At 47.4% G+C, this 22,140-nt stretch overlaps 1 protein-coding gene across 1 annotated transcript; it reads left to right on the plus strand.

Annotated features, from left to right (window-relative positions):
- Window positions 1-13,616: 13,616 nt before the first annotated feature.
- Window positions 13,617-19,121, plus strand: LOC123067109 (probable linoleate 9S-lipoxygenase 4). Its single transcript, XM_044490045.1, has 9 exons — window positions 13,617-13,848; window positions 14,041-14,318; window positions 16,445-16,688; window positions 16,776-17,129; window positions 17,218-17,300; window positions 17,394-17,504; window positions 17,600-17,907; window positions 17,983-18,246; window positions 18,338-19,121. The coding sequence occupies exons 1-9, from the start codon at window positions 13,617-13,619 to the stop codon at window positions 19,119-19,121; spliced, it is 2,658 nt and encodes an 885-aa protein (XP_044345980.1).
- The last annotated feature ends 3,019 nt before the right edge of the window (window positions 19,122-22,140 follow it).

The raw sequence follows: 22,140 nt of genomic DNA on the forward strand, positions 1-22,140 counted from the left end.
GTCACATTGCTTGCAATCTCATTGTGATGTTGTATTACCGAGTGGGCCCTGAGATACGTCTCCGTCATATGGAGTGACAAATCCCAGTCTTGATCCATGCCAACTCAACAGACACCTTCGGAGATACCTGTAGAGCACCTTTATAGTCACCCAGTTACATTGCGACATTTGGTACACACAAGGTACTCCTCCAGTGTCAGTGAGTTGCATGATCTCATGGTCATAGGAAAATATACTTGACATGCAGAAAATGATAGCAATAAACTTGACACGATCATATGTTACGGTCATAGTTTGGTTCTTGTCCATCACAACATTCTCCTAATGATGTGATCCCGTTATCAAATGACAACTCATGTCCATGCCTAGGAAACCATAGCCATCTTTGATCAACGAGCTAGTCCGATAGAGGCTTACTTGGGACACGTTGTTGTCTATGTATCCACACATGTATTTGAGTTTCCGGTCAATACAATTCTAGCATTGATAATAAATGATTATCATGAACAGGAAAATATGATAATAACTAATTTATTATTGCCTCTAGGGCATAATTCCAACAATTTCCGGTTTACAAACATTTGTAAAAGCAACAAGGCACTGAGCCCAAGTGCAATTTTTGTCAGCCATAAAAAAAGGCCCTACAAACAGGTTTAGTTCTTTTAATTTTTTTTTGGGTAATCGAAAGATAGACATAAAGTAGACTAGAAGAGAGTCAAGTACCGAAGAAATAAGAATAAGTCTAGCATCACGAGAAAGTAATCCAGCAGCCTTGCCTAATAGAAAATTATAAAAGGTGGCGGTGATGGGGTTAAAAACCGAGGCGGGTAATTTTTTGTGAGAGTGTGCTAGGCCGGGGTAGGTTTGGGGGAAGGAAGATACCATGCACCCAAGATGAGAAGCGATAGCATTAGCGACAGTGGGGTCAGCATGAAGAAGAACAAAAGTTGTTTTATGGAAGTTAATGGTGAATCCAGTGGCCAGGCCAAAGTCATCCAAGATTGTTTTTAGAACTTCGGCAGCGTCAGGTGAAGCATGAGCAATATTGAGGGTGTCGTAGTCATATTGTACAACCTTGGGTTGGCGCTCGTGAATGGGTGGTTGGTGAAAGGAGTTGACATTGTGAGGCTGGAGAATTTGGCGTTGCAGCAGGTTGGCAACAATGATGAAGAGGTACGACGACAAAGGGTCCTCCTGCCGGAGCCCGTTCTTGCAATTAATCCAGTGCCTAGCTAGGGACGCCATTAAGGAGAACAGCCGTCTTACCTAAAGAGAGAAGAGTTCGAATCAAAGAGCACAATTTGCGGGAGAACCCTCGATGGTGTAGGATAGTTGGTAGGGAATCCAAAGAGATGGAGTCAAACGCTTTTCGAAAATAAAGCTTAATTATCATGGTTGAGGCTTTCCTGATGTGGCAGCATCTGGTGAGATCAGCAGCGTAGACAAAATTTCAGCGATGCATTTTCAATTTTGCAAGGATGATTTGTAAGGTTTTTTGCTACTTAATGTATGACCTTTAGCCCTTTCGCTAGAAAAGACACACATGGACGTTCACACATGCACGTACACATACACACATCCTATGAATGCCCGCGGATATGCCTACCTATGTGAGGACCTCTGAGAGGCCGAGCTAACAGGTCTCGAGATTGATGAAATCACCACCGATGACTCGCTAACCGTTGAAAGAATAAAAATGTTAAATCCTAAAATATATTCAGGAAACTATAAACACCCGTACATACTCCAAGAATTGAACCTGGATATGAAGGTTCTACCACAAAGAACTTGTCCATTTGAGCTACACTCAGCTCACCTTACAAACTAAATATTGCTCTAGAATTTGACCAACGTTCAAGGTGTGCTAGACGAGACATCTAAAATGGACAACCAATAATTTGCGAAGATGGGATAATGCATTTGTAAGAAAGTTGATTGGCGGCCAACCTAGGTCTTAGGCAACTAGATAAGTGAAACCTAAGCAAAACGGTCTGATTTCATCAATTAAGCAAGCAAACAACATTACATCAAACAAACTAACAAAACAAAACAGTACCCATCCGCATTGTTTACCATTTAGATAAATATTAACTTGCATAAAATTATGAAAATATTAACATAATAAAACATAATTTAAGCAATATATTGCAGAAGACAGAACACATGCAAGCTTAACTAACTTCAATGATTTTCAAAAGCAACATGTCCCCATTGTGGTTGAGGACACCATATTGGGGGGGGGGGGCACAAATGATCAAACTTTGAGAATAACTGAGAAATACCAATTTACATGCTGCCAACACTGCAAAAAACAGGGCAACACGTCAACCGACAAACAATTGGATCAAGAGACTCACATCTGCTCTTGTGGACAATATAAGGTAATAAGTGCATTTTTTTGCAGGTCAGGTACTAGGTGCATTGCAGACATGCATCTAATAATACAAATAAACAAACTTGTAGACACATCTGACAAACGAAATAATCATGGCAGTGGCTCAATTTGTTCTCTAGAAGTTTCTACCAATACATTTTTCTAATCATATAGTAAAAGCATTATAACTAAATTTTTTACACCGTATGATTTAGATATCTCTACCATAAATATATATAAACTATATTTGTTACAAATAAAACTCAAATTTATCTCAAAATATGAACACGTTATAACTCTATATCAAGTAAATAGTATAACTAATATTCAACAACTCTGTTTTGTGGTTAAGTATGCTAAATAAATTATAAAATATTATACTCTTAACAGGGTAGCATGTGAAGTATAAAAAATTGCTATAAATTATGTCTATTTTAAATTGTCTCACATCCAGATTTTTATTTGAACTATTCTCATATATCGATATGCAAAATTTACAAAATTATATGTATACAAGGAATCACATAAATAAATATTCTCCGCCGACTGAAAACTAGCTAATGGCTGTGGTCCTAAGGTAGTAAAGAACAGCCGCGTCCGTGTTAGATCAAACTTCATGGTTGCCGGTATGAGCAGAACGAGAAGGGGTGATGACATTAGTAAGAGAGAGAAAATGAGTAGGTTGTGTGCTAGACCATGATGTTGACAACATGATCTATTAAAAGAATAATGAGTATTACAATAGCGGTGTTAGTTTTTACTAATCTAAGCAGCACTAACTAACCCTAATTTAAAGCGTTTTTCTACAAGAAAAAGAGGCTTGAATTATAATTAATTTGTTAAAATTCTATGTTTTAATAGTTTTTTGCACGGGTTCAAGGTTATAATTTTTCCTTAGAAAAAACAATTTTCCTATGTTATTCAAACAAAGAATATGTGAGCCCGATTTCAAGAAATTAAAGGGAAATGGCTTGCTTGTCCCCTTCTGTTGCAAAGGACCAGCAAGTGGCTCTTGCTCCAGAGTCGTTTTGAAACCATGATTGTATATGTTACCTTGCTTTTTCTTACTATGATGCCTTATGGAGAATATAAGTTGTATGTGTGGTCCGTTTGTATTATGTCGTCTTTGCTGCTGAGGTCGTAGTTATGTCTTTTTTTTGCTTGGCCTCGGCCAGCGGGTTTTGTTCGACACAGCCAATGTAGTAGCGGTCCCTCCTAATCCTCTGCATTTGCTGCCGGTCAGGCCTCCTGGTTTCCACTTGAATATTTAATAATTGTTTGCTCAATACTACTGCTATTACTCTTTCAGTTATGCTTGTGGATCCATGCTTATCTTCATGCTATGTTCTTGTGCACCATGTTAACATCTGGTTACTTGTTAGTATTTCTCCCATATGGCATGCTTGTTAGTAGTACATGTTGGTACTAGTGATGTTCTTCGCTGCATGATTATTGTCCGTTATAAAGAATACCTGTGATATGATCATCGCTATGCCATGCTCATCTGCATCCACTAGACTAAATGATTTATTATTGTTGATGCTAATGCTTCATATGTTAAACATTCATACCTCCCACCCATGTTTATGTTGATGTCATGCTCATACGCATTAATATTTCATCATGTCATTTTATTATGACTCAGCTCATTTCTTTTCAAGTTTAATGGGATATTAATTGAACTTGAACACATATTGGCTGAGTCATAGTGCCATCGAGACGAGCAGACTAGTGCAGCCACACTTGCATGTATGGAAAAGCCCTATTGCGGTCTATTGTCATGCCTCTCGACGGTACCTCCAACTAGGGAAGGTTATGTGTCGGCGCTACGCTTGCCCGGTGGGCGACAATAACCTTGTATGCTCGAGTTGTGTTGTACCCGGCTTGTCCCCGTTTGGGACCGTTTGTTTTGTTTTGCCACGACGACGGCCGTTGGATGTCGAGAGAGGCATCAGGGCCACCCACGACTTAGCCCAAAGGGGATTTTGTCGAAGTGTCTGGGAGAGTGTCATGCAATAAATTGGTTCTGCCGGAATGTCGTTGGTCCACCCGAATGGGAGCACAAGGCCATGGGTTCCGTGGTGTCCATACAGTGTACTAACCTCTGCAGAGTGTATAATCCATCATTAGCCGCGCCCGCGAATATGGGCCCAATTCCTAGTAGGTCACACTATGGGTCAACAGGCATAATAATAACTTGCTTAATAACAACCCTGGTTCGATGAGAAAATAAGTTGGTTAACCTTTATGTGATCGTGAGAGGATCACAATGGTATCATGCATACTGAAGTGGAGGATATTTGTGGTGTTATGCAATAATAACGGGTAAAGATCAAGCTCCTTGTGGTCATGTAATGAGTTTTCTTCTAGACTCGACAACGGCCAAACTACACGATCAAACAAGGGGGGCTCCTAAGGTCGGTCGAGGCTCTGATACCAACTTGTCACACCCAATATGCGATACTATCCTAAAGAGACTCGAAGGTCCCACCAAGGATAGAACCGCATATTGATACGGTTTTGCAAGGTGGATATCATTACATCAACATTACATAATAGATGGGGATACATACAAAAGACATACAATGCCACACGAATACAACATCATCATACATAAGAGCAACATCCGACTATGGATGAAACACAAACAGAAACTCAAACGACATCCATCCTGCTAGCCCAGGCTGTCGACCTGGAACCTATCCCCTGATCGAAGAAGAAGCAGAAGAAGAACTGCAAGACAAGCAAACATCGCTCTCGCGTCAAGATCATCGCATAACCTGTACCTGCAACTGTTGTTGTAGTAATCTGTGAGCCACGAGGACTCAGCAATCCCATTACCATGGGTATCAAGACTAGCAAAGCTTAATGGGTAAGGAAGGGGTAAAGTGGTGAGGTTGCAGCAGCGACTAAGCATGATATGGTGGCTAACATACGCAAATAAGAGCGAGAAGAGAGCAAACGCAACGGTCGTGAAGCTAGCAATGATCAAGAGGTGATCCTGAACTCCTACTTATGTCAAACATAACCCAAAACCGTGTTGATGCGTTTTAATTCAAATCTGGTGTCAAGTTATCTACAACCGGACATTAACAAATTCTCATCTGCCACATAACCGCGGGCACGGCTTTCGAAAGATAATACCCTGCAGGGGTGTCCCAACTTAGCCCATGATAAGCTCTCGCGATCAACGAAGGATATTCCTTCTCCCAGGAAGACCCGATCAGTCTCGGAATCCCGGTTTACAAGACATTTCGACAATGGTAAAACAAGACCAGCAAAGCTGCCCGATGCGCCGACAATCCCGATAGGAGCTGCACATATCTCGTTCTCAGGGAAACACCGGATGAGACATCCTACGAGTAAAACAAGACCTCGAGTTTCCCCGAGGGGGCCCTGCAGTCTACTCGGTTCGGACCAGCACTTAGACAAGCACTGGCCCCGGGGGGGGGGGGGGGCTAAAATAAAGATGACCCTCGGGCTCCGGAAACCCAAGGGGAAAAGGGCTAGGTGAGGCAAATGGTAAAACCAAGGTTGGGCCTTGCTGGAGGAGTTTTATTCAAAGCGAACTGTCAAGGCGGTCCCATAAATCACCCAACCGCGTTAGGGACGCAAAATCCGGGAACATAATACTGATATGATGGAAACTAGGGCGGCAAGAGTGGAACAAAACACCAGGCATAAGGCCGAGTCTTCCACCCTTTACCAAGTATATAGATGCATTAATTAAATAAGAGATATTGTGATATCCCAACATAATCATGTCCACCATGGAGCAATCTTCAACTTCACCTGCAACTAACAACGCTATAAGAGGGGCTGAGCAAAGCGGTAACATAGCCAAACAATGGTTTGCTAGGAAGAGTGAAAACGGTTAGAGGCTGACATGGCAAATTGGGAGGCTTGAAGAGCAAAAGATAGGTAGCGCAGCATAGCGATAGAACGAAGCAACTAGCATAGCAATGATACTAATGAGATCCAAGGTGACGGTCATCTTGCCTAAAATCCCGCAAGGAAGAAGAACGAGTCCATGAAGAAGACGAACAGATGAAGACGAACCAAGCGTAGACGAACGAATCTTCACGATCGCAACGAACCATGAACTATCGAGAAGAAGCGCACAACATGGTAAACACACCACACAAGAACAAGGCATGATGCTCAACCAAGTATGATGCAAGACAAGACTACAAGAAGCTACTCATGGCAAGAGATGATGCAATCAAGAGCAACACATCAAAGCAAGTTTAAATGAGGCCGGGAACAACATATAACAAATCCAGTAGGTCCTCATATGCAAGTTTCAAAGTTGGTCCAGATCTGAATAAACCTTATGTTCAAGTTGCTAAACAGCAAGTTAAGATGCACCAAGATGATCTACACGAGATTCTATTCAAGTTACATATAAAGTTCATTTAATTCGGAGCTACGACCTAGAAGATATGAGCAAAACAAGTTAAAATGACATTGATGCTAAATGCATCCCAACATCAAGAAAACACCTCAAAACAAGGATGCAACATGATAATATGAAACTTCATGCAAAAACAAGTAAGTTTCATATAAAGCACACTCAAAACAGAGCAACGGTGCAACACATACACTCCAAACAAGATACAGCAACAATCTGTCCATAACACCAACTAGGCATCTTGCAAGCATCAAAACAACAAGCCACAGCATTCCAACGAGAAAACAAAAGGCATGGGCATGAACTACAGGTAAAGCATGACAAAACATGAACACTGAGCTATCTCCAGAAAACACTATAACATGCTCAAAAGGACATGACAAGATTGCAAATAATAACAGTTTCAGACTTGGCAGAAATAATATAAGGTTCCAATGTTTAGAGCTATCAAACAACATGTTACAGGAACTTATCATGGAAAACAAAGGCATGGTAATCTACTAATTGCGTATAACAAAAGTCCCTTACTTACCATGAGCCAAAAGGGCACAGAAAATATGATGGCACCCATGTAAACATGGCAAGTTGTATGACAGATTCATACATGGCAGGAACAACAATAAGTAGACATGTTGGTGAGCTTGAACCACTCACCACAGAGCAACACATGGCATGACAAGGCAACCAACAGTAAGATGGAATATTTATGAAGCTAAACATGGCAAGAGCAAGTTTATAGGGTGCATGGATCACTAGCAAAACACATGGCAAAACTGAACTTAATGTTAATAGACTGACAGCAACATTATTTAGCAATTTGAGAGCAAGATTACAACAAGTTACAGCAGACTATAAATGCAACCAGGGGCATGGATGGATATAGCATGACATGTATAACAAATCATCCTTAGTGAACATCTCCATATTATGCATAGAATGACTTGTAGCAGCAGGTTAACATAGCATCAGGATATAGCAGATTGAGACAAGCAAAACAGTAACAGCAAGTACCCTACTTCACGAGCTTGATGCACTTAGTACAAGACTCACAAAAATACATGTATTGCACCCCTGTAAAGATCGCATGATGCATCACAAAACACATGTAGAGCTCATGTTCATAGGATGCACACACAAAATGCAACGAAAAAGACAAAAAACAGCAAGTTATAACAGTTTCAGCAGGTTAACATCATATAGCACTCTTGCAACGATGATTAGGGCATCAAGATGACCTCAAACAAACATGACAAAATGGAATGAAATGTAGAGCATCTCATGGTGAACATTTTGATATATTATATGCATGAAATGGAGCAATATGCGTGAAGTTATGACATGATGAAGATGCACACACAATATGAAAAACTCAGGGACTCAGCCAATTTCACCTCGCGGGAAAAGTTGGACGGAACGGTGCGGGATGAGGAGATCCAGGACGGGGCGGTGGTGTTTGGTTCGAGGGAGTGGTGGATCTCGTCCACTCCCCCGGATCTGATCGGAGTAACTCCGACGAGGGAAGCGGGAGGCGGCCGCGCGCTGCTCCAGCGACCTCGCGCGCGGGCAGGCGCGGGCGGGGCGAAGGTGCTCCGACCGGGCGGGGCGAAGGAGCTCTGGCCGGGCGGCGCGCGGTTAGGCGGCGACGAGGTGGCGCGGCGGAGAGGCGGCGGGGAGCCGGCGAACGGGTGGCGGGGCAAGGTGCGCTGGCATGTGGAATTTTATTCTCTCTACGGTGGAATGTGGAATTTATTTTGCAGAGCCGGACACTATCCTGGTGTTCATGATCTTCTCTGCATTATTTAAGGGAGGAACCCGCCTTGCAACGCCGAACATTATGCGCGCCGGACTCATCGTCATTGAAGCCAGGTTCAGGGGCTACTGAGGGAGTCCTGGACTAGGGGGTGTCCGGACAGCCGGACTATCATCGTCCGCCGGACTCCAAGACTACGAAGATACAAGATTGAAGACTCCGTCCCGTGTCCGGATGGGACTTTCCTTGACATGGAAGGCAAGCTTGGCGATACAGATATGTAGATATCCTACCATTGTAACCGACTCTGTGTAACCCTAGCCCTCTCCGGTGTCTATATAAACCGGAGGGCTTTAGTCCGTAGGACATAACCTCCATTACAACAATCATACCATAGGCTAGCTTCTAGGGTTTAGCCTCCTTGATCTCGTGGTAGATCCACTCTTGTAATACACATCATCAATATTAATCAAGCAGGACGTAGGGCTTTACCTCCATCAAGAGGGCCCGAACCTGGGTAAAACATCGTGTCCCTTGTCTCCTGTTACCATCTGCCTAGACGCACAGTTCGGGACCCCCTACCCGAGATCCGCCGGTTTTGACACCGACAACGGGCATTCTGCATAGTGTTTATCTAAACAAAGAAAGGTATCATGGAAACTTATAGAGTACATTAAGCATATCAATAAGAAAGCACTCATTCGATGTTACTCCAGTTATAGAGTACATTAAGCATGTCAATAAGAAAAGCACTCATGCCTCGACTTGTTTGGGACAAAAGGCTTAGTAAGAAGAAATAAGATACAAAATTCGTATTTTGTAGTCCATTTGAAATGTTTAGAAAGACAAATATTTGGGAACGGAGGGAGTAACCATCATGATTTGAGTAGCTCAAGGAATAATGTAAACTCTGGCTGCTAAATTAGCTAGCTACTCCAACCAGGACCAAAAGCCCGCCACGCGTCAGCAGCCCCATGCGCTAGGTTTTTTAAGGGGGGGGGGGTGTTAGGGGTTTTGGATGGTTTAGGGGTTTCAGATTGTGTTAGCTAGCTACTACATATAAAGACAATTGACATCTCTTTCTCCGTGCTTGGTCGACGTACCTCTGTTTGTCTGTGCTTGGTCGACGCTAGCTACTACATATGTCGACCAAGCACGGAGAAAGAGAGGTCACTTCTCTTTATAGGTAGATATGTAGTAGCTAGCATCGACCTTACTACTACATATAAAGAGAAGTGACCTCTCTTTCTCTGTGCTTGGTCGATGATAGCTACTACATATAGAGAGAACTCGACACTATAGTAAGCAACTGAAGGAAACCATTAATTACACAAAATTGTCATGAACATATATATATATATAGAGAACAACAAGTTTTCGTATATCTATCCGACGCTAGCTACTACATATATACAATATATAACATCCCTCACATCATCAAGCACCAATGTCTCATTCAATTTCCGTATGGCATTCTCCCTTTTCAGATATGATGTGGTCAAGAAAGAATCCCGCCATTCCTCTTGAATAACTCGTATGTGATCAGCTAGTAGGAGTCCATCCCGCATCCGCCAGATATCATTTAAATAAGGGGGTCAATACATATATATGAATGAAACTTAACACAATTGAATGTAATAAAATAAAATTGTGAATATTATTTACATACTTCATATTGTTCATCAGAGTAGCCCTGCTCAGAGGTATGGAGGCGAATGAACTCACAAACGTAGTATCCACATAAATTATTCCCGCCTTCCTGCCACAAGCAATTTACGAGAATTGAGTTCAATCAAACTGATAATCAAGCATGATAACGGTATTGATGAAAGTAGAATCAATGAGAGATGTACGGAACTAGCTAGTACTACTTACTCTGGGGCGTGTAAATTGCAGCTCATTCTTCAGACCCGAAACCATTCCGATGAACTGTTTCCATACCGCCTGCCTCCCGTTACTGCCGCACCACCTTCGATCCAACAACAACAGGCTAACCTTGATACCTTCGCAGAGCCACCGTGCATCACCCGCCGGTAGCAGGCATGACTTGACGTCTCCGCATAAGACGCCATACGTAGCATTCGTCGGTAGCACGTCCACCGGTGGCTTCACCTGCCGATGACAGGCACCACCCGACAACTCTGAGAGAGGCTCATGCGTCAAAAGCAGAGCCGCATCGAACCCGGTCTGTTGATGAAAGGGACGTCCCATACCGCCACCAGCCTCATAAGGCCGTCACCATGTCGACTCGCCCACACGACCCCGAAGTTCGCCGCCGGTGATGAAGAGGGGCCGCCGCCTTGATTCCGGGCGCCAAAGGAGCACCCACCGTCGCGCCAGCCGCTGTCGTTGCCCAGACAACGGCGACCGCCGCCACGATCCCGCATCAAGCACCGTCGACGCCGGAGGAAGCTCCGACCGCCACGGCATCCTGCACCAAAACGACCCGGGACTTGTCGTCGGCAAGCACATGCACGCCTAGGGGTTCGCTCGCAGCTGTGCGTGCCCAGCTTTGACCAAGAAGGACCAACATGGACGCGGCAACCTTGGTTCGATTCAGCAAGGAGGAGAGAGCGGAAACATGGGTTGGCGGCCTTCATTACCGAAAAAGGCTTTCGCCCCGCTTTATATATAAAGCAAATATCAACCACAGACCAAGTACAAACGCATCCCACGACAAACACACGCACACACCCAAGGCGGGATACATAGGCGCTAAGCGCAGCAACACCACCCCTAACACTACAAGAGCAATCGGGGACCTCCACCGTAAACACACCACCGCGAAGAGATGAAGCCGCATATGACGAACTGTGAGCTCCAGCGCGGCGCCTCCAAGAAGGTTACGATGCCAACGCGCCGCCACCGCCCGACCCGAGGGTCAGAGTTTCCCCTGGAGCGACATGAGAGCCGCGATGACGCCTTCAAGAAGGAAACGTGCTACGCCGCCGCCGGTCCGTCCGAAGATAGAATAGGTTTTCACCCCAGCAAACACTCACCGGCACCGAACGCCACACCCCTACAACCATGCCGCCCACACGTCCATGGTCACCGGGCAGCACCATGCCACGGGCTCTGCCCATGAGCACCGCGCTACCACCACCAGGGCCGCCGCCCCGACATCCAAGACCTTGACCCCACCTCACCCGAGACCCGTCGCTACCACAACCAAAGAGACGAGTGGAAAGGTCGCTCCTTTTCACACCCCTCGGCGGCCCCCCGCGCCGAGACCCAAAGGGCCGGCCAAAAAAGGCCTCCATCAGCCGTCCTGCTGCACCGGGCGCGAGATGGGCTCGGTCCTGCCGCCGGGCGCGAGAAGGGCTCGGTCCTGCCGCCGGGCGCGAGACGGGCTCGGTCTTGCAGCCACGGGCGCGAGACGAGCAATGGACCGTAACTGGGAGCGGACCAGCCCTATGACGAGGGTAGAGCCCGGACGACGAGGGGAGGAATGGAAGGTCGAGGCAGGCCGCTCACAGACGGCCAACGCCGGAGGGGACCGGCCGCCGCCGTGAAACGAACCAGACCATCACCATGAGCTACCACCACGCCGTGGCAGCCCACATCCAAGCCGAGACCCCGAGGAGCATCTCGAGCCACCTTGCAGTAGCTGCGGCATGCCGCCGAAGACGCAGCCCGCCTCTCGGCCATGGACGCCTGGCACCCCTCCACCCTGAAAGGCGCAGCCTGACCACCGGCCGCCCCGCCACCACCTTAGCCAGGTCGCCGCCGCCACCCACACGTCCGCCGCCGCCACCATCGGATCTGGGTAGGAGCACCCAGATCCGCCGCCAGCAAGGCCCCCCGCCCCCGGAGCCCCAAGATCCGCCGCACAGGAAGGGGAGGGGGGCAGGACCACCGGGGCGCCACACGCCGGGGGGGGGGGGGAGAGCCCCTGGACGGGCCGACGACCGTCGCTGCCGACGCAGAAGGCCGCGCCCCGCGACGCACGCCTCCAGCACATGGGAAGAAGACGCCCCGCCGCCGCGCGGCCTTTGGCCGGCGACGCCACCAGCGGCAGCGAGGGAAGGGAGGCCGGGGAGGGGGGCTGGGAACCGGCGGCGCTAGGGTTGGCTCCCAGAGTCACCCGCGGGAGCTGACTTGGGAGCGGGGGGATGTTTCAGATGAACTATTGATTAGCGAGGAGACCCGTGGCGGTGGCCGTCGTTGCCGAGGCAGCTCATGACGGAGGCATCGTTGGTGAGGGATCTCCGGGCGGCGGCTCGATTAAGTGAGTTGCAGGGTGAGGTGGAAGACGAGTGCCTTGTCATGGCCAACAAGATTACCGGAGGCAGGGGAGTCGCGGGATCGACAGCTGGGGTGTTTGTGGTATTGGCGGCGGGTGTGTTGGGGCTCCGCGGTGGCGGGGAAAAGTCCGGGAGGTGTTGGGGAATTGGGCCGAACCAGTAAGGGCATTTCTGTTGTTGTATGTATTTTCACGGAAGGGCAAACCGGTGATCCGCCACTTGGGAGCAAAAGCCCGAATTTGCAGCTGCATCTTCTGCACGCTACTATAAGCACTGCACGGAGCTAGTTCTGAAACAGCCCATTTGTTTGGGCTGCGGCTTCTCCGAGCGAGAAGCTGTAGAAGACAATAAAAAGAGCCCAAACAAACACATCCTTACACTAGGGATCCGCCAGGACTCATCAGCTTTGACTTACACCCTCTGTCATACGCTGCCTAGATAGTGATACTGCCTTCGTTTCTTTTTTACTTTGCATACAAGATTTGTCTTAAGTCAAACTTAATAAAGTTTAACCAAAATGATATAATATAGAAGTTGATTCAATGATGCATCTAATGGCGTCGATTTTATATCGTGAATTTTTATATTTTTCCTATAATTTTAGTCACACTTTATTATGTTTAACTTTAGACAAATCTTATATGCGGACTAAAAAAAAGCGGAGTCAAACTTCATAAAGTACTCAGTAGGTATTACTGGGACTTCTTAATGCTATTGCTACCACTTGTTTATCGTGGCTTCTTCCGCCCGTCTGGATCTGGCGGGCAGAACCAGGACACCACCGTTGAATTCCATATCTGGCTGGCTAATCTCCGCCGAGCTGAGCTGGTTGGAGAGATGCTGCGGAGCACCTTGCCGCTGCACCGGGTGACGGCGAAGAACAAGGAGGCGTGGAGGAAGGAGGCGTCGAAGAAGAAGGTCCGGATCCTGGGCAGGGCGGTGCTGGTCATGAGGGACGTGCTCGACCTCGGCGGCTTCCACGGCTCCCTCCTCGACGGCGCCCAAAAGTTGCTCGGCAGCGACGACAACATCTGCTTCCACCTCATCAGCGCCACCCTGCCAGACCCCAGTAATTAAGCGCTCCGTCCCCCCTCTTCCTTTTCCTTCCTCCCTGCATTTTCTGGCTGCCTGGGTTCTGCGAGCGGCAGGTCAAGAGCAAGAAACAATACAAAAAAGAAAAATGAAAAACAGCTCGCGGATTTATCTCACGGCTGAAACAGCCAGATCGATTGATCGAATAATGCGTTGATTTTTGTCGCAGGCAAGGGGAATAGTAGATGGGTGGGGAGGCGGGCGCACGTGCAGGAGATGGTGGTGACCAAAAAGTCGACAGCGGCTCGGGAGTCGTTCTTCACGGTGACGTTCGACTCCGACGAGTCGCAGGGCATCCCCGGCGCAGTCATCGTCAGGAACAACTACCACGACGAGTTCCTCCTCAAGACGCTCACCATCGAAGGCGTCCCACGCAAGGGCACCGTCGTCTTCGTCGCCAACTCCTGGATCTACCCAAACGATGACCGCGTCTTCTTCGCCAACGATGTGAGTACAAATCCATTTTCCATTTTCACCACCTTCAACCCAAAAATAATATTCTTCATGTCTGGTCTGGTACACCCAATCGTACTAAAATAATCTTTACCAAAATTGGATCTTAGGCAACTCTTTTTTACTACTCCAAAGAGAGGGGGTATTAGTTTTCATTATTTTGTAGGCATTTTGGATAGTTTGTAAATTACTTTTATTAATTCCTAAATGATAAAATAAAATTAAAAACAATATTTGCCGCAGATGAAATGCGTCGGCCTGTTGGGTGCGCCGGGTGGACAAGAGCTGGTCATTGTCCACGCTGCCCGTTGGATCGAGTTACCCTTAAGTACTAACCATCTATTGGGAGTTGTGGGAAGAGAGGAATGCACAAATCTTTAGTAATATTGCCATTCCCATAGGAGTCATTGTTGCTAGGATTAAGTAGGAGAGCTCACTTTGGATCATTGCGGGAGCGAGGCATTAGAATAACGTAATGCTATCTTAATAAAAAGCTGATTCAGATAGCAAGTTGATTGCATTCAGATAACGGACCTCACTTTGTATATAAATATAGCAAGTTGATAGCTAATCCCCCGCGGCTGGAGGCTCTCCTCGCACGACGCAGCTGCTGAGGCTGGAGCAGGGCCGGTCTGGATGTGGCTGCAGGCGGGTGTGGCTGGACGCAACTGGATGCGGGCGCTGCTGGAGTAGGGCGCCCCCGACGTTGTCGCCGGCTCGAGGTGGGCGCAGTGGCTGCATAATATTCCGAGCAGTTCAAATATTCGGCCTAATTTGGATTTTCAGCATCCGGATGACCCAAAAGTGCATGTACAGCCCATGTTTAAATACACGCTGCAAGACAAGTATTTCTTAAGTGATGAAAATGACATAGATAGATGTATGAGTAAGTTAGAGTGGCATTTTTCCAAGTGGTGAAAGTCGTTGCGGCATAGATCCAATTAATGGCAAACTGGAAATAGATACTACTCCCTCCGTCCTGAAATACTTGTCGGAGAAATGCATAAAAATGGATATATCTAGAACTAAAATACGTCTAGATACGTCCATTCCCCCGACAAGTATTTCCGGACGGAGGGAGTACGTAGGAGTACCCAAGAAGAAAAGATGCCAAATTGCCAAGTTGACTTGGTACAGACAAGCAACTTACAGGTTACTATTATTTGGTCAGATCCATCACCTAAGCTGTAAAGTTGCTGTTGCTGGGTCCGGGCCTTTCGTTGTGTCAATAATGCCTTGTTAGGAAAATGTAGTGCATAGTAGATATCCTATACGTCGCATAAAATTCATATTAGCATGAACGAAAAAAAGTAAGCTTTTTGAGAACTTCAGTCCTTTGATTGTCTGCTGATAGTAAAACATTTTGCTTGGCTGATCGATTCAAAATGACCGACCGAGTGCTGTGCCAGGCTGCTGGCTACCTTCCCTGCATGCTCAACAACTCCTTTCCGACTAATTCTTAGGGTTTTTTCTAAGATAATGAACTGATATTACAAGTTACCAGTAACGACGAAGATTGTAAGTTGCAAATGTCATCAACTTGCTATCTGAATAAGTTTCTGGAATCTCTGGATCCACAACTACTCCCTCCGTCCTTGAAAGAGTGTACTTCCAACTTTGTTGGAAAGTCAAAGTTTTCTCTGTTTGACCGTATTTATACAATAATAGCCCAACGTTTATGCTATCAAATTAGTAGCATTAGATTCATGATAAAATATATTTTTGTCATATACCTATTTGGTTTCACAAGCATTGACATATATTTGCACAAACTTTGAGATATTTTGACCATCCAACAAAGTTGGAAGTACACTCTTTCAAGGACAGAGGGAGTAGCTGTTAGATCTTAAAAGCAAGATGGCAACTTTTCTACTGTTTACGAAAAGGAACAGCTATATTTAACTCTTCCCCTGATGATCAGAGGAATGGGAGACAGAAATACGAAACCGTTTTCAGAAATAGTATATCACAAATGACACACTTAGTTATCTATTTCTCACTGGTTAATTAGAAGCATTCTCATTTTAAATCCGTGAGCACCTGCTTGAGGTTTGGGGACTGAGTAAAACTACTCTATTGTTTTTTCTATCTGTCACCTCATTTTTCTTGCTATTTTGCAGACCTACCTGCCCAGCAAAATGCCCGCACCTTTGGTGCAATACCGGCGAAACGAACTCATCAATCTCCGAGGCGACGGTACAGAAAGAGAGTATAAGGAGCGTGACCGTGTGTACCGCTATGACTACTACAATGACCTGGGAGAGCCAGACAGGGGCGAGATGTATGCACGGCCGATCCTCGGCGGCAGCCAAGAACTTCCATATCCGCGCCGTGGCAGAACAGGCCGAGGCCCAACAAAAACAGGTGAGTTTGGTGTGGTATATCTTCAACTATGCACAGCCATGTCACCCTGCAATTGGACTCATATTGGGGGTTTGATCTTGTCACCAGACCCTAGATCAGAGAGCAGAATTCCTCAGTACAAGGTTAAGGAGGCCATGAACATCTATGTCTCACGCGATGAGCGCGTTGGGCACCTCAAGTTGTCTGACTTCCGTGGGTACTCTCTCAAGGCCATCACTGAGGCTATTCTTCCGATAATTAGGACCTATGTTGACAGTACACCCAAGGAGTTTGATTCGTTTCAAGATATCTATAATCTCTATGATGGTCTTCTGAAAGTGCCGGATAACCAACACTTAAAGGAGCTCAAGAATAAAATCCCCCCTCAGTTTATTAAAAGTCTTTTAACAGTTGTTGGTGACGACCTCCTAAACTTGCCCCTTCCACATGTTATCAAATCAGGTAATCAGCTGTGTACATGACATAATACGGCCATCCCTTGTTTTACACTTTATACTTCTTACAACTTAATTATTTTCTTAAATTGTAGATCTATATGCTTGGAGGTCAGATGAGGAGTTTGCACGTGAGATGCTTGCAGGCGTGAACCCGGTTTGCATCAGACGTCTGACGGTTAGCACCTATATATGACATTTAAAGAAGAATAAACCATCTCCTCATAATCGATTGAGAATTCCTCATCTGTTTGGTATTTTATGACCACAGGAGTTCCCTGTAAAAAGTACTCTGGATCCCAGTGTGTACGGGGACCAGTCAAGCACAATCACTGAAGATCAAATTCAGCAGAACCTGGAAGAAGGCCTCACAGTGAAACAGGTGTGTTGAATGAGTCATTGAGCTGCAAATTGCTAGTGAACAAGTACTGAATAATCAGATGAGATTGATTGTCCTAACAACCATGTATTGTGCAGGCAATGGAGAGGAACAGGCTCTTCATTTTAGATCACCACGATAACTTCATGCCATTCCTTGGCCGCATCAACAAGTTGGAAGGCAACTTCATCTACGCTTCAAGGACCCTGCTGTTCCTCAAGGCCGACGGGACGCTCAAGCCCTTGGCCATTGAGCTGAGCCTGCCGCACCCTGATGGGCTTCAGCATGGCGCAGAGAGCAGGGTGTATGTTCCGGCTGACGAACGAGTTGACGGCCAGATCTGGCAGCTTGCCAAGGCTTACGCCTGCGTCAATGACTCTGCTTGGCATCAACTGATCAGCCACTGGTATGAATGATGAGTATATATAGATTCCAATTGATACCAAATTAGTACTGAGCTAATTTTATAGTGTTTCTCTAGGTTGAACACACATGCGGTGATGGAGCCGTTTGTGATTGCGACGAACCGGCAACTGAGTGTGGTGCATCCCGTGCACAAACTGCTGAGCCCACACTACCGCGACACGATGAACATCAACGCCATGGCGCGGACGGTGCTCATCAACGCTGGCGGCTTATTTGAGCTGACTGTCTTCCCAGGAAAGTATGCGCTCGAGATGTCTTCAGTGGTGTATAAGAAGTGGAAACTCACCGAGCAGGGCCTCCCCGACGACCTAGTCAAAAGGTAAATAGAGGAGCTCATTTTTTTTTAGCGTGGAAGAATATTTGACTGAAGATGAATTTTGCTTGCTTGTTTGTGTGCGCATTGCATGCAAGGGCATGGCTGTGCGAGACCCGTCGAGCCCATACGGCATCCGTCTGCTGCTAAAGGACTACCCGTACGCCGTGGACGGGCTGGCGATCTGGTGGGCAATCCAGCAATGGGTAAAGGAGTACTTGGGCATCTATTACCCCAACGACGGCGTGCTCCAGGCTGACAAGGAGCTAAAGGAGTGGTGGAAAGAGGTGCGCGAGGTCGGGCACGGCGACCTCAAGGACGAGGACTGGTGGCCCAAGATGGAGACCGTCGAGGAGCTGGGCAAGACGTGCATCACCATCATCTGGGTGGCGTCGGCCCTGCACGCGGCAGTCAACTTTGGGCAGTACCAGTATGCGGGGTACGTCCCAAACCGGCCAACGGTCAGCCGGCGGAAGATGCCGGTGCCCGGAACGGAGGAGTATACACAGCTAGAGCGTGGTGAGGAAGAGGCCGACAGGGTTTTCATCCACACCATCAGCCAGTGCTTCCAGAGCATGCTCGCCCTGACCCTCCTCGAGACCCTGTCGAAGCACACGTCGGACGAAGTGTACCTCGGGCAGCGCGACACGCCAGAGTGGACGTCGGATGCCAAGGCGCTGGAGTTGTTCGAAAGGTTCGGCACACAGCTGGTGGAGATCGAGGAGCGGATCACGGCCATGAACAACGACCCGGCGCTCAAGAACCGGAACGGGCCGGTGAATATGCCGTACACGCTGCTGTACCCCAACACGTCGGACCTCACTGGCGACAGAGGCCGGGGGCTCTCGGGCTTGGGCATCCCCAACAGCGTCTCCATATGAGCCTCCGTCGTCGGTTTGTTGTGTCGCGCAGTGCATTGCGTTTCTTTCTTCCAATGTTGTCAGGTCGTCAAACAAAGAATAAGTATTGTTGGCCCCCGATTATTTTTTAGTAATTTCCAAACGTTCAGATAGGTACAAAAATTCCATGGTAACTTTGAGATTGGAGAACGGGGGGGGGGGGGGGGGGGGTGATTTGTTGAAAAACATACCAAACGATAACTTTCGTTTAGAACATACTCCGGTAGCTTATGCATAAATAACATGGTAATATATAACCGTGGAGCTGATAACTCATGTACAAACACCCGCAACAACCTTTGACCTGGGAAAAAGTTGTTGTAAATATACCTCTAATAATCGCCGTAACTTTTTTAACAAGGAAAAAATTGTTGAAAAATATATGAACTGGAAACCCGATAACTTAAGTAGAAAACACCATGATAACTTTGACCTATGGAAAAATAGTTGAAAAATATACCCTTCAGTAACTTTCGTGTAAATAACATGATATTTTACTCATCTCAGACTATTGAATTGTATACGAACACCATGATAACTTTGACCGGGGTGAAAGCGTAACCTCCATAAGTATATATGTGAATACCATGATAATAGCAACTAGCACTGGGCAATAAGTTAGTACATTAGTGTCAAAAAATGATATAAAATTGCTTGTAACTATATTTTCATGGGTGCCAAAAATGATATATTTTCATATATTTACAAGCAGTGTGTTGACAATGTAATTTAATTCCTAGCCCTAGCCGCCGCCGGGGCCTAGCCCATCCTCCTCCCCTCCTCCCGCCGCTGCCGGAGGACGCCGACGGCGGTGGCGCGGGCTCTTCCTCCCTCCCGCGTCTCAAGGGTGGCGGGACCCCAACATGCGTGGAGGTGCGGCCGATCTAGAAGTGACGGCGTTGGCTTCGACGGCGGCGGCGGTCGGCCCTGCCTCGGGCTACGGGCGGCTACTGCGGCGGCTGGCCTGGATCGGGCGGCGGCGCGATGCGGTCTTCGGCGGCATGTCATCTGGCTTTAGATCGGCGGCGGCGTTGAGGGCCTGGTAGACTGCTTGGCGGCACCCATGGCAGATCTGTTCTGGCCGGTGTAGCCAGTGGTGGTGGTCATCTTCTTCGTCGGCGGTGGCCGGCCAGAAGCTTGGTGATCGGATCTCGAGATCCATCATGTAGTCCCGGCTGCGAGTTGGGGAGACATGGTTGCAGGTGAAAGCCGAGTCGACGGCAGGCGATGGCTGCGTTCTACGTCGTTACCTTGATGAAGGCATCGTCTTATAACTACTGTCGACCCACTCGTGCTCCTCCGGGGGAAACCCTAGGATCTGATGTTCCAGATCAGACGATGGCGGCACTGCGGTGTCGTTTCTCTTTTGGGAGCATCGTTTGTGGAGCAGCGCTGGAAGTCAGAGGCAGGAGGTGGAGCGGCTTCGTCTTGCATGGAGCTTCGGTGGAGATGTCAAGTCATGCCTGACCGACAGGTGCTACGCTTGGTCATGCCTGGTCGGCAGGTGCTACGCACGACAGATCCTCCAAGGACTTCAAGTTGTGTCGGCTGGTGATGTTGGGGAACGTAGTAATTTCAAAAAATTTCCTACACACACGCAAGATCATGGTGATGATATAGCAACGAGAGGGGAGAGTGTTCGTCCACGTACCCTCGTAGACCGTAAGCGGAAGCGTTAGCACAACGCGGTTGATGTAGTCGTACGTCTTCACGATCCGACCGATCCAAGCACCGAACGTATGGAGCCTCCGAGTTCAGCACACGTTCAGCTCGATGACGTCCCACGAACTCCGATCCAGCCGAGTGTCGAGGGAGAGTTCCGTCAGCACGATGGCGTGGTGACGATCTTGATGTTCTACCGGCGCAGGGCTTCGCCTAAGCTTCGCGACGATATGACCGAGGTGGAATATGGTGGAAGGGGGCACCGCACACGGCTAAGGAACGATCCGTAGATCAACTTGTGTGTCTATGGAGTGCCCCCCGCCCCCGTATATAAAGGAGCCAGGGGGGAGGAGGCCGCCGGCCTAAGGGGGCGCGCCAAGGGGGGAGTCCTACTCCCACCGGGAGTAGGACTCCCCTTTTCCAAGTTGGAGTGGGAGAGAAGGAGGAAAGAGGGGAGGAGGGGAAGGAAAAGGGGGGGCGCCGCCCCCCTTTCCTTGTCCTATTCGGACTAGGAGGGGGGAGGGGCGCGCGGCCCCCTCCTTGCTCCTTCCTCTTCTCCCTCTTGGCCCATGTAGGCCCATTAACCTCCCGGGGGGTTCCGGTAACCTCCCGGTACTCCGGTAAAATGCCGATTTCACCCGGAACCATTCCGATGTCCAAATATAGGCTTCCAATATATCAATCTTTATGTCTCGACCATTCCGAGACTCCTCGTCATGTCCGGGATCACATCCGGGACTCCGAACAAACTTCGGTACATCAAAACTTATAAACTCATAATAAAACTGTCATCGAAACGTTAAGCGTGCGGACCCTACGGGTTCGAGAACTATGTAGACATGACCTAAAACCATTCTCGGTCAATAACCAATAGCGGGACCTGGATGTCCATATTGGTTCCTACATATTCTACGAAGATCTTTATCGGTCAAACCGCATAACAACATACTTTGTTCCCATTGTCATCGGTATGTTACTTGCCCGAGATTTGATCGTCGGTATCCAATACCTAGTTCAATCTCGTTACCGGCAAGTCTCTTTACTCGTTCTGTAATACGTCATCTCATAACTAACTCATTAGTTACATGCTTGCAAGGCTTAGGTGATGAGTATTACCGAGAGGGCCCAGAGATACCTCTCCGACAATCGGAGTGACAAATCCTAATCTCGAATTATGCCAACCCAACATGTACCTTCGGAAACACCTGTAGAGCACCTTTATAATCACCCAGTTACGTTGTGACGTTTGGTAGCACACAAAGTGTTCTTCCGGTAAACGGGAGTTGCACAATCTCATAGTTGTAGGAACTTTGTATATGTCATGAAGAAAGCAATAGCA

The sequence above is a fragment of the Triticum aestivum genome, chromosome 3B (assembly GCF_018294505.1).
Source record: "Triticum aestivum cultivar Chinese Spring chromosome 3B, IWGSC CS RefSeq v2.1, whole genome shotgun sequence".
NCBI classification, from domain to species: domain Eukaryota; kingdom Viridiplantae; phylum Streptophyta; class Magnoliopsida; order Poales; family Poaceae; genus Triticum; species Triticum aestivum.

What these genes read in the sequence shown, in the direction of transcription:
- LOC123067109 (XM_044490045.1), top strand. Translation starts at nt 13,617, where the DNA reads ATGCTGCGGAGCACCTTGCCGCTGCACCGGGTGACGGCGAAGAACAAG. An exon ending in CGCCACCCTGCCAGACCCCA is followed by an intron (nt 13,849 to 14,040) that starts GTAATTAAGCGC and finishes TTTTTGTCGCAG; the next exon opens with GCAAGGGGAATAGTAGATGG. An exon ending in GCGTCTTCTTCGCCAACGAT is followed by an intron (nt 14,319 to 16,444) that starts GTGAGTACAAAT and finishes GCTATTTTGCAG; the next exon opens with ACCTACCTGCCCAGCAAAAT.